Source organism: Sinocyclocheilus grahami, unplaced genomic scaffold (genome assembly GCF_001515645.1).
Source record: "Sinocyclocheilus grahami isolate Dianchi unplaced genomic scaffold, SAMN03320097.WGS_v1.1 scaffold106.1, whole genome shotgun sequence".
In the NCBI taxonomy this organism is placed as follows: domain Eukaryota; kingdom Metazoa; phylum Chordata; class Actinopteri; order Cypriniformes; family Cyprinidae; genus Sinocyclocheilus; species Sinocyclocheilus grahami.
In genome coordinates, this window is record NW_015505285.1 from 43,685 (window position 1) to 57,455 (window position 13,771).

The window sequence follows — 13,771 nt, forward strand, 5'->3', positions numbered from 1 at the left end:
GTAGAGGCCGGAGGCCAATAGAGCGCGTTCACGCTAGCACCCCCCCCCCCCCCAAAGAGCGGCTTCCAGACGCTTCCAACACAATGCAATCCAGGAGGGCAGTAGAGCGGAGGTGGAACAGGGGGAGGGACGGAGGGCCAGGTCCACATGGAAGTGGAGAGACTGGGGACTGGGGACCAGAGCAGGGCAGCAAGGCAGGACCAGCAAAGCAGGAAGCCAGGGCGGAGCAGATAACCAGGATGGAGCCGGCGATGCAGATGGAGCTGAGGACCACCACAGCAGAGCAGACGGGTCTGAAGGTCCCCATGGCGGAGCAGAAGACCACCAGGTCGGAGCAGAAGACCTCCACGGAGGAGGAGACAGAGCAGGAGACCACCAGGCTGGAGCAGAAGACCACCAGAGTAAAACAGAAAACCTCCATTGTGGAGCAGAAGACCACCAGGGCAGAGCAGACATAGCAGAAGACCACCAGGGCGGAACAGATGGAGCCAGGACCCATGGCAGAGACAGGGGCCTAGGGAAAACTGAGACACAAAAGACAAGACAGTGCATCTATGGCATTAAAGACTGAGGCAGGGAAGGCAAAAAGTTAATCCATAGTTTCCCTGGAGACAACTGAACAGATAGACAGTTCATAATCAACTGCATTGGCTGGAATTGGGTGGACAGAATGTTCAAACTCAAGCTCATTGTTTGAAACTGAACAGACAGATGGCTTAGAATCAGACTCATTAGTTGCAACCAGACAGACAGATTGTTCAAAATTAGACTTATTGATAGAAACTGGCAAGAACGACAGCTCAAAACCACACTCAAAAGCAGAATCCAGACAGATAGACAGTTCAAAATCAGATGGATTAACAGAAACTGGACTGGGAGACACTTCAGTGACTGAAACTAAACAGACATTAATAGAATCTGCACAGACAGATGGTTCAACATCAGACTCATGTAGGGAAACGGGACTGGTAGATGATTCAGGAACAGATTCATTAGCAAGATTTAGACAGACAGACAGTTTATTAATGGTCTCTGGGCTTCTGACAGGGCTAGCAGGGCAGACAAAAGGTTAGTTAACGGCCCCTATGGCCATAACAGGGCTAACAGAGCAGGGAAAATGTGCATTTAAGGCCTCGGTCGTAACAGACTGGGCTGAGAGCTCCCAGAGAAATCCCTTGGCTGAATCGGGGCAAAAACTAAAGTCCATGTACTGTCTCTGTGGTTGTTACAGGCATGGTTGGGAGTTCTAAGATGGCCTCTTTGGCCAACTCAGAGCAGGACATGAGTTCATAAATGGCCTCCTCGGCTGGTTCAGAGCAGGGCGAAAGTTCATAAATGGCCTCCATAGCCATAATAGGACAGGAAGAGAGTTCACAGACGGCCTCCATAGCCGTGACAGGACAGGCAGAGAGTTCACAGACGGCCTCCATAGCCGTGACAGGACAGGCAGAGAGTTCACAGACGGCCTCCATAGACGTGACAGGACAGGCAGAGAGTTCACAGGCAGCCTCCATAGCCGTGACAGGAAAGGCAGAAAGTTCACAGACGGCCTACTTCGGAAGGATCTGCAACTCAGCTGCCACCTCTGAAGACATCATAGTGGGCGCCGTCGTTTTTAGAGCTTCAGTGGTGGTGTATGCAGCCCAAATACACCATAAGGCGATCCCCAATGTGGGAATCGCTACAGACAGGGGAATCAGTTCAGGAACAGAAAGGTCTGAGAGCGCTGGTTTAGGGATACTAGCTGCATGTGCTGACACCAGCGGTGGATCCTCCATGCTGGATGCCAGTCTGGGAGACTGAAAAACTGACCTCGAAGATCTGGGTGCAACAGATAGGAAGCGACAAGACTCTGGATGATCAGCTGTGATGTGACAAGACTCTGGATGATCAGTTGTGATGTGACGTGACTCTGGATGATCAGCTGTGATGTGACGTGACTCTGGATGATCAGGTGTAATGTGACGTGACTCTGGATGAACAGTTGAGACGTGATGTGACTCTGGAAGATCAGTTGTGACTAGATTTGACTCAGGAAGATCAGTTGTGACTTGACTTGACTCATGACGATCAACTGTGACTTGACTTGATTCAAGATTGGCAGCTGTGACATAACGGGGCGCTGTTGTGTCCGCCATTTTGCGATCAGGCTCTGTTGTTGCTGCCATTACACGAGTGAGTGTGGGGTCGTGTTTCTCCGCAACAGCAAGGCAAAGGGTTAATCCAAGACAGGCAGAAGATCAGAAAACAGGCAAGGCAAGACTTTGACTAGACTAAGGATACTAGAACTAAAAACTTAAACAAGGACAAGGAACTGGCTCCGTAAAGTAGCTACTCTAAACTGCATAAATGCTTAAACAATACTCAGCAGTTTGAACAGGATCTGAGTGGGTGTTATATAGTGTGTGTGATTGGTTTCAGGTGAACGTGTGATTATTGAAATGGCTGCTGGGAAATGTAGTCCGGGGTGACATGTGAAAGTCTGTGTAGTGAGAGAGTCATAAAAATGGAAGAGCGACCTCTGGTGGTAATTGGACGGAAATCCATGAACTGGATTCGTGACAAGAATCGATAGGCGGAATTTTAATTTTAATTTGACAAGTATCCGATTCCTGACCTTAAAGGCCCGTTCACACCAAGGACAATAACTATAAAAATAGTGACAAAGATATAGTTCTAAAAATCGTTTTCAATATTAAAGAATAGCAGAGTCCACACCACAACTATAACGATAAAGGCACAGAGAAACGATATCGTTGGAGTCACTTTCAGAACGATTTTTTTTCCAGCTGATGAACAATAAAAACATTGACAGCCAATCAGAATCCATCCAGTTGTAACGAGCTCGAGAATTTAAAGCGGCAGACGCGCATGCGCTTAGAATAAACAGACGACATCGTTCGCTGGTGTGGACACTAATATCGTTATCTTTATAGTTATCGTTCTTGGTGTGAACGGGCCTTAAGTATCCGATTCTGGAATCGGAATCGATTTTTGATTCCCAACCCTATTCATTACATCATAACTGTTTCGAAACGTTTCGAAATTTCAATGGTTCGCCGCTGGGGGGCGATCTCTGTGAACCAGTGAATCATGCGAGTTCATTGAGATCGCCCCCAGCGGCGAACCATTGAACCAGCGTTTATGGTTTTTACCTGATCTCGGATCAGTTTCATCAATTTGTACACATTATAACGAGACATTTGTGTAATTAAAAGGATGAGTAGTCTCTTACTGGCCTCTATATACAAACTCTCCAAAAAAACAAACAAAACAAGCCTCGCAAATAAATATAAAAAAAATGTAAAACCACGTTATACAGACACTTAATATTAAATAGTATTTTATGGTTTTTATTGCATTTAATGTATTATGCTTTCAATATGCAATGGGTTTTTATCCATTTTTAGCCTGAGTTTTTGTTGCATTTACACAATTTTGACCAGCAGGAGTCACTAGCGCTGCACAACACTGCCCTCTTGTGTCAATTTCTATGTACAAAAAGTAACCCCAGACACATATACCGTATTGGCCCGAATATAAGACGACCCCCCTTTTTCCAGATGTACCTTTTGGAAAAAGGCTTTTTAAACACCAAATCTTGTTTTTTCTCAGTAAAACACATTTTGTCTTCAATTATTTTCATATTGCATATTTTTCCTATTTTAATTTTTGTTTTGAAAGTATGGTAAAAACTGGTCAAATGTACCAACAATCACATTTAAAATATATACACTTTTTGATATACCATTAAAAAAACAGGTAGCCCATCTGAATTAGGACATTTAGGCTATCCATCTAATAGTAGCCTACCAAAATCGTATTAACAGTAGAAGTTAAATCTTACTGTAGTCTTCAAATCTGGGTATTGTCTTACGTTTTAAAATCACAAAGGGAGTTTGGTCCCATCAGGCTAACGTGACAGTCACGACTCATGCAGCTGTACGTTTTTACTCACGATCTTTACAACACGCATTACATTACGTATTTCATGGCACACTCGTTTTATGCGTATTTGGCGCCACCTATTGTTGTGGGTGTATTATTGGCATGTCAAAGTCTAGACCCTGAATATAAGACGACCGCGTTTTTTCAGATGCATTTCCAAGAAAAAAACATCGTCTTATATTCGGGTCAATACGGTATATTGTATATACTCGCCATTCTAGACTTAGAGGTAACTTACAGATTGGTTTGCCCTTTCCTCCTTTTTTGTCTACAGGAACTGTTATCTGTGTGTGCTGGCGTTGAATGGATATCACTATTACATTCCTAAACAGCCTTGCAAAAAAATCCCCTCATTAGCAAAGCCAGTCAATATTCCCTCTCGGCTCATTTTCTCACCTTTCTCACGATCTCGGGAAATCCTTTCTCTCTCACATGCTTCAAAAGATGAACCCACAAACTGTTCCATCAGGCCTGATCGAAGATCAGCGCTGTTTATTTCTCATGTGTGACAGTGAAAGGTCAGAGTAATACTGTAATAGGTTCCAGAGCAGTGAAAAAGAGCTCATGAGAAAGACAGAACTGTGAAGAGGTGGTGAGTTGACCGTGTTCATTTCACTCAGGGTCTGTGTGGATACTTATCGAAGCTTCAGAGATACTTTTCCTCCCAAAGGATGCAGAACCATTAAATACCATTAGGATCAGAGGCTGAATATTTAAATACACAGAGAAACTGTGTAATCTCTGTATCTCAACAGGTAAAACAAAAGAGAATATGTTACAAGTTTGAATATGTTTACCAGTTTTGTTGTTGTTACAGAGTTCCCTTCCTCTCAGAGCTTTTACTAGCCTTGAAGGCTAGCAAATACCCCTCCATCACATCCAGTAAATACAGATGACCTTAAGAACTTCAACTCCCAGCAGCCCTTGCCCTGCAGAGATGAGAGAGAGGTCTTCTAGGGTCTCATCCAGTGGGATCTTACAATTACTACTGCTCATGTTTTTATGCCATCCAAAACATAACAGCCTTGAGCTCATGAACCTAAAAACAGATGCTCAACTCTTTCATTGCCTTATTTCCCAGAAAGCTTTACCCACTGGCAGTGAAGATAGCCTGTATAAGGTCATAGTGTTGAAGGACTCTGATAGACAGCAGACTATAACTATAGAGATTATAACCGGCAGACAAAAAATAAAAATACATATACAGTGATCACACTGAAAGAAAAAGACGACGTAATGCTTACTCTATTTATTTGTCCATAAATACTGTTTAGGTTTATGGAACACTGCTTTGAGTCGGTTTTATTGTCACTATTACTGTTTCAAGACCAAACCAATTGACTCCAAATGACACTGGCTCTAATGATCTACAGAGCAAGATCTGATTAAACTTTAAGACCAAGATAAAACTGTAAATCTGTCCATTTTTAAAAATCCTGATGAATTGCATACTAAAGATTTTTATTATACATGCAAGAATTAACCAAGACATCAACAAGTATTTATCAATTGTTGATGCCAATACAGAAGTTTGGTCTATATTTGAATCAGAATTCAAAGGTTGAGGTTGCAGTCCAACTTGAGCTAAATAAACCCAGCTAAAGTTAGTATTTTTTATATATATTTTCTAACATTTTAAGATGGTTACCCTGTTACCTGTACTTTTAGTTATTAGGTTTGCCACCTTTATCAGATTTAAAATGGTTTGGTTTTGCATCAGTATTATCTGTTGTGTGTATCGTGCATGACTGACAGAAGAAACTTCAAATACTTTTCTAACAGAAGGAAAAAAAATATTTTGCTCATCTTTTGGTCTGGGAGGGAACAAACTATAAATAAAGTAAAATGTTCTCAAAGAACACTAACTTTCCCATACTGATAATTTAGATATAAGTAGTACAATTAAAACACTAATTAACAGACCAATACTAAACTATCAATCTATAATCCTCTCTCATCTTTTTAAGTGGGAGAACTTGCACAATTGGTGGCTGACTAAATACTTTTTTGCCCCACTGTATATATATATATATATATTGCATTTTGTAAATGTTCAAAATATTTAACAGTGATAAGATCAAGCCAATGACACTTTAACAGCATTTATCTGGAATACATTTTTCAAGTATTCTCATTTGGATTGATTTCCATGTCTCCATAATAAATCAGAAAAACAGCAACCATCAAATAAAAAATAATTGTATTCTAATCAAAGTACCATTTAACCATTATACTGACATTAAACAAAAACTTAACTAGCTCAACTGGAAAATTCACCAGACCAGTAGATAATTTAATAATAATAATAATTTTTTTTTAAAAAGGCTCTAGAAACTGATAGCATTAAGTGAGGTGTCTCACTATGGGATATGCCCCTTCCGCGTATTCCTAGAAGCCCTATTACATTACGCCAGCCCCAATTGGCTGGCAGACATAACGTTTAACTTTTGCTGTTCTGATGAAGCAAAAGGTGGTGGATAGAAGGCTCTTAACTCAAGAGGAATGATAGCATTAACTATTTTGGGCATGAATGCAGGATTAGGTTTCAGAACTACCCCTGCATCCCCAGACATGAACCGCAAACACGCTGAATGCACTGAAAGCGCGTCAATCTCGCTTACGCGTTTTGCCGAAGCCAAAGCTAACAGCAGTGCCGTCTTAAATGACAATATTTTGAAATCAACCTTGTCTAACGGCTCAAATGGGGACATAGAAAGAGCATCAAGCACCAATCCCAAATCCCATGAGGGGGAAAGCGGTTTTGAAACTGGCAAAGCGCGGCGCTCACCCTTCATGAACCTGCATACCAAAGGATGCTGTCCCACGGTTTTGTTATCAAAACCAATATGACAAGCGGATATAGCAGCCAGAAACACTTTTATTGTTGAAAATGCTTTCCCTTGGTCTATCAAATCCTGAAGAAATGATAGAACAACTGCCACTGAACACTGAAAGGGAATCTCATGTTTAGTGGCGCACCAGCGCTCAAACACGCCCCATTTGCATTCATACAGAGACCTAGTCGATGAAGCTCTAGCATTTTGTATGGTTCTAATAACGCCGCCAGATAGACCGGTTGTATTTAAATTGAACCACTCACAGGCCAGGCCCATAGTGCCAGGCGTTCTGGATGAGGATGAAAAATCCAGAAGACCACGGGTCTTCGTACAGCATATGTATGATCTCCGCTAGCCAATATTTCCCTGGCCACCTCGGAGCTATTAATATCAATTTCAGTCCCTCCTCCCTCACTCTATAGAGTGTTGGGGATATTAACGCTATCGGTGGGAACGCGTAAAGGAGAGTGTGAGGCCATTTGTGCGCCAGCGCATCTATCCCCAGAGGCGCGCTCTGATCTTTCAGAGAGAAGAACAGAGGACACTGAGCATTGTCGTGGGACGCGAACAGATCCACTGTCGCTCTGCCATATATGCTCCAAATCTGTTCGACCACTTCCTGGTCCAATTTCCACTCCCCGTAGAGGGGATTGCCCCTGGACAGCAGATCTGCACCCTGGTTCATGACACCCTGTATGTGCGTCGCTCTCAGGGATAAAAGATTGGCATTGCTCCATAAAATCAGTTTGCGTGCTAACGTGTGCAAAGAAAGGGATCTGAGACCTCCCTGTCGGTTTATGTAAGCCACAACTGTAGTGTTGTCCGTTCTCATGAGAACATGATGCCCTTTCAGAAAAGGAAGAAAATGCTTCAGCGTCAGAAAAACGGCTAGCATTTCCAAATAGTTTAACTTATTTCAAAAAGTGAAACTTTCATATATTCTAGATTCATTACATGTAAAGTAAAACATTTCAAAAGTTTTTTTTGTTTTAATTTAGATGATTAGAGGTTATAGCTCATGAAAGTCAAAAATCCAGTATCTCAAAATATTAGAACATTTATATTTGAGTTTCATTAAATGAGCATCCCTACAGTATAATTCCAGGCATCTCTTGTTCTTTGAAACCCCAATAATGGGGAAGACTTGGCAATGGTCCAGAACACAATCATTGACACCCTCCACAGAGAGGGTAAGTCACAGAAGGTCATTACTGAAAGGGGTGGCTGTTCACAGAGAGCTGTATCAAAGCATATTAAATGCAAAGTTGACTGGAAGGAAGAAATTGGGTATAGGAAAAGGTGCACAAGCAACAGGGATGACCACAAGCTTGAGAATACTGTCAAGCAAAGCTGATTCAAACACTTGGGAGAGCTTCACAAGGAGTGGACTGAAGTCAGTGCATCAAGAGTCACCACACTCAGACGTCTTCAGGAAAAGGGCTACCAAGCCACTTCTGAAACAGAAACAACTTACCTGTGCTAAGGAGAAAAAGAACTGGACTGTTGCTCAGTGGTCCAAAGTCCTCTTTTCAGATGAAAGTAAATTTAGCATTTCATTTTTAAATCAAGGTCTGTAGAAAGACTGGAGAGGCACAGAATCCAAGCAGCTTGAAGTCCAATGTGAAGTTTCTGAAGTCAGTGATGATTTGGGGTGCCGTGACGTCTGCTGGTGTTGGTCTATTGTGTTTTATCAAGTCCAAAGTCAATGCAGCTGTCTACCAGGAGATTCTGGAGCACTCTATGCTTCCATCTGCTGACAAGCTTTATGGAGATGCTGATTTCCTTTTCCAGCAGTACTTTAGCACCTGCCCTCAGTGCCAAAACCACTTCCAAGTGGTTTGTTGACCATGATATTACTGATCGCTTCCAGGTCACACCTCAGCAAGACAGAGAGTGAGAGACAGGGAAAAGACATATAGACAAAACCATTAAGAGAACATGACTTATTTTTCAAAAGCAGCTCTGGGATTTAGAATGATAGAAAGAAGGATATAAAAATGAATAGGATGATAGAAAGAAGGATGAAAAGATGGACAGAACGATAGAAAGATGGATAGAAAGAAAGGAGGATAAAATGATAGATAGATCATTGATAGAACAATGAAAAGATAGAAAGATGGATACAAATATAAAACAATATATAGATCGATAGAAGGATAGAGCGATAGATAGAACATTAAACAATGATAAATAAAATGATTGATAGAACGACAGAATGACGGATAGAACGATAGATAAATAGATGGATAGATTCCTTCAGATTCTCAGTCAGTAAGACAGGCATGCATGGATGACAGTCCTTCACAGCCCAGCATGCGAGTGTCCTATTGATGCTACAGTGCATTCTGGGATGGGGAGTGGTGCGCTATTTGGCATGAAAACAAGCAGTCAAAGCCAAAACACAGTGACAACATTCTATTCCTGAGAAACAGTCTGTTCCACACACACACACAAATTCACATGTGCGTCAAGGGCTGATAAACTGTTCACACCACTGAGTGGGTCAATTATTCAAACACAGAGCACAACAATAATGATTAGGGGTGGGAATCAGGGACCTGCTGATGCGGTACATTGATATCTGGGTCACAATACAATAATATTGTGCTTCTTTGTGACAGTTATTCAAAACTGTGATATATACCGCTACCTTGGTGCTTTTCAGAATTATACTCTTAACCTTAGGAGTATGTTGAGTACCTTCAATAGTTCTAATTTTCTTTTTTCAAAATCAAAAAGATTTGAGAATAATACTGTGAGGTTGTAATACTGTTTCATATCTATTTTTATCCTCTCATCATTAGTAATGATGTGCGAATGACCTCATTCCAAAGTCTCTGGTTTGTGGTTGTAATGACTCCATTGCTTCCTTACAGAACATTAAAAAACGTTCAGCATTTACTTCTGACCTTCTGCATCACGCTGCTCTCAGTGTATGACTAAATGGCTGATGTCAACAGGGGCATTTATTTGATTGCGCTGAAGGTGGATGACACCAGCCTGACACTATTACCGCTGAGTGCACGAAAGCATGAGCAAACATTGCCTAAGAAGTAGGTGTCTTCATCTCAGAAGCATGCTTTAGTTCCAGGCAAAGATAAGGGTCTCTCTTTTCCTCAAGGATGACGAAAACTTCCTCTCATTTTTGGGTCAATTCAGCCTTAAGAAAACCCCAACTTTCTTTGATCTTACAGACAGCAGACAACTCACTTCTCCCTCTCTGTCCCTCTCTCTCTAGAGATGCAGGTTTTCTGCAAGTATAAGCTGATTAAGAAAGAAACTTCGAGCCAACAGCAGAAAGATCCTCAGAAGAAGTGAGACGGAAGCAAGAGAAAGAAAGGAAGAAAACCGGGAAGAGAGTCTGAGAGAGCGAGAGAGGAGATTGTTTAATTACCAGATGTGTGATGGTGTGAGATGGCGATTTCTGGCACTCCAGGTGTGAATGTCTAACATGAGATGGTCTTATGTATGGATACAGAGGAAGTGTTGGAAGAACAAAGGAACGGGGGACTGCAAAAATGAGCAGAATCCATCTCAGGTTCTCACAAAGCCTTACCTCCATCTCTAATGAAAACCTTTTCATTCCAGCCAAAAAATGAACACTGTCTCACACAAACACTAACACTTTTTGTAATCTCCATGGTGCTGTATAAATGCTGAGCTGTGGGTACTTGAGAGGACAAGAAAATGACCAGAAAAGGTGGGAGGAGAGCGAGGGAGAGGGGGTTAAAACAGCAGGGGGCAATTATACAGGCTGTTTATGGACGACAAAGAGAGAAAGTGAGAGACTTATTAAATTTAAGGTTCAGAAGCACGGAGGGACGAACAGACCAGCAGATGGGTAGATGTTCAGGTAATTGCGGGATGTCGGGAATATGCTGTAAAAAAACAGTAGAGAGGCAGAAAAGGGAGGTTGCATGTCCGTGTGTGTGTGTCCGTGCATAACACTACACAATACCTCAGTGTGTCACAGAGGGTGGACTGAACGGAATACAATGGCTTTACTGTCAGCAGAACATCATGCATACACACACACACACACACACAGTGAACTACACTAATTTGAATTTCTGTGATAAATTCAGGTTCAGCTGAAATAGCACTGGAAACCTCTTAAGAGACCTTGAAAAAAAAACATTGAGTTAGGGTTGTGAAATATATTGAATAGTCAAAGTGCATTTTCAATGACTTTGCTGGCAATACAAAAATAAGATTAAAATGTGCTTATTTAGCCATTTTGTTTCCTAATCAGAGTTCTATAAATTAAACTGTCCATTTCAGTGAACTCTAATTCAATGATTAGTTTGTCAAAAATGTTCATGAAAGCCTCTGTGTGATGTTTCATTTATTATGTTTTTAAAAACACATGTAAATATTGTTTTTTTACTATTTATGTATTGTTACAGTCTTGCATAAAATTACACACACACACACACACACACCTACCTTTCCAGATGTTTTTCAGAACAACATTAATTATATACTTTATACATTAAATATGTATTATATCTTTCAGAAGAATATTCATTATATATTTTATATGTTAAATATTGTTCAGTACATAAAAACAATATTAATTTTAGCTATATTGCTCACCTTCAGAATGAGTCTATAAATGAATGAATACAAAAATGAAAAAGGAAGGAAAGGTCATCTTTGAGCTGTAAACGGCAAGTCACTGAATAATGCAGACACTCCCGTTCAGGTAGACTCCATTCAGTAAAGACTGTAGGCTGTTATGAGAGAGAAAAACTGAGAAAGATAGAGTGAGATTGGCATGGTAACAGTGTAAAGGCTTTTAAAAGGATGTTCAGATTGCTCACCTTTCCATTCAGAAAAAAAACAAAACATAAAAGCTACTTTCAGAATGAATGATTCAACAGATCTATCCTGTTCACTTCAAGAATTCATTCAATGAGAAAAACACTACACACAGATAAAACTGGCCACTCAAAGAGAGAGACAGAGAAAAAAAAGAGAGAGTTGCTCATTGTTCCATGATATTGGCCTCACTGTGTCAGAGACAAACTGAAGGTGGAGCACATTTTCTGTGAAGGGCCACCAAGAGCCTCTCCTTAAAGAGAGAATATATCCATGACTAATGACAACCTAGAAGAGCACTCAGCCAAAGAATAACAGCATGAATGGAAATTAGTACAGGGTAGTACAACACACACATCTTCTCCAAAAAGGAGGGTACCAGGGAGTGGGTCGCAGTGGGGCCTCACTTTAAAATATGTGCTCTAAACTTTAATGTGTTCCATACCAGCATTAAGAGACTAAATATAGAGCAGAAGGGGGCTATTCTGACTGACCATATGCATGGGACTTTCTCTCTCTCTAACACACACCCATGGTTAATTTAGCCCAGACTGGGCTATTCTTAACAGACCTGCCCTGTACTCAAGTGCACAAAAGGGTATAAGGATATAAAAAAAAGGAGAGAGAAACAAACATAAGAACCTTTGACTCTTGCAGCCTCACCCACAAAGCTCTAGGGATTTTCCATCTGAGAGTCATGAGTGAGATCCTAGTTAGCTTTTCCAAAAAAACTGATCTAACAACTCTGCATTCAAAATTCACACATATGGGAATTTACAGTTTTGATGAGGATTTCTTATCTTATCTAGCAGATTATACTACTATGAGAAGTATTGCTTTATCAGATGACAATACAACAGTACTTAGATATGTACTGTGGTCCTGAATGATTAAACTGTTCATACACCACAGTTTTTACATGGTACTTCAAAAATACCATGGTATTACCATCACAGCAGCAGAGATCTGAAAAAATGGAGAGCGACATAATGAATCTATCTTTTTTGAGCACCAAAAGCCATGGTAATACCATAATATTATTTGTGGTTATAACAAGATGCTATATTAGCGGCAGAAACCAGCATCAACAGGACAGATTCACCAGTAAAACCACAAAAACATGTGATCTGCATGACATGCTTGACTAATGCAGCATGCAAAACGTCAAAGCAGAAAGCATTATAGCATAATAGGCTAATTTTATTAGACTGCTTGCTGTTACTAAGCTGAAGTAAAGCTTACAATTTTCTTTAACCCAACTATTTCAATGATTAATGAAATGAAGGCAGACTCTGTCTAGGAGATGCACATTGTTTAAACACTGCAAAATGGTGAAAACACAAAATTTTCTAATTTGAAATGATATAAAGTCTTGTACCCTGCCATTGGTTTCCGTAGGTCTATAGTTAGCATAGAGAAGAAAAACAGCTGAGTTGGTTATAGGAAAAAAGGGATGTGGGCAAACGAATAAAAATCAGGGCGTATCAATAGGAGTGGATCTGTTTTTACGTGCCTTTGAAAATGCCAGAGAAAGCTTTAAATCACGGCTATATGGGTACAATGCTATACTGTATTCAAACGCGATATGGAAGCGTAATTTATTCAATATGGAAATAAAAGTGTCAATAAGTAACTGACTAATAAATAACTGAACTCAACCTCATAATAAACATTTGTTTGTGTAATAGGTTAAATTGCCGTCACACAACAGCCAACAGCATTTCCCAGTTTTTCAGTCAAGTCGATGTATATGAGCTGCTATGTGGATCTAACGATGTATGAAGTTTTTGATATTCTGTGGTGGTCACATCAGTAATAGAAATTAATCTACCAATAAGCTTAAATATATATATATTTTACATTTTAAAAGCATTTTTACATTTATAAAGCCATTTTTTCTTAAAGTGTGCCTCATCTTTTTGAGTCAAATTATTGCATATAATTTGTCAATTAGAATAATGAGACATTTGGGCTGTTACCAAACAAATGGTATAAATATCAACAAAATTAATCTTTACAATGCAGAGGAAACAAGTTGCATCTGAAGTGACATTTAGATGTCACACTGTTTAATGCAGCTCAGAGGAACATGGGATGCTTTAACCTGCAGTTACAAAAGCATAGATAATGTTTTGATATTGTAAACAAAAAACGTCGAATACTGA

At 40.3% G+C, this 13,771-nt stretch overlaps 1 protein-coding gene across 1 annotated transcript in view; it reads right to left on the reverse strand.

The window, feature by feature from the left end:
- Nucleotides 1-11,521: 11,521 nt before the first annotated feature.
- The window catches only part of brf1a (BRF1 general transcription factor IIIB subunit a), a 39,374-nt gene continuing 37,124 nt past the window's right edge, over nucleotides 11,522-13,771 (reverse strand). The window contains exon 17 of the mRNA XM_016276694.1: nucleotides 11,522-11,537. Coding sequence (XP_016132180.1) covers nucleotides 11,522-11,537 — 16 coding nt within the window. The remainder of the gene's footprint in view (nucleotides 11,538-13,771) is intronic.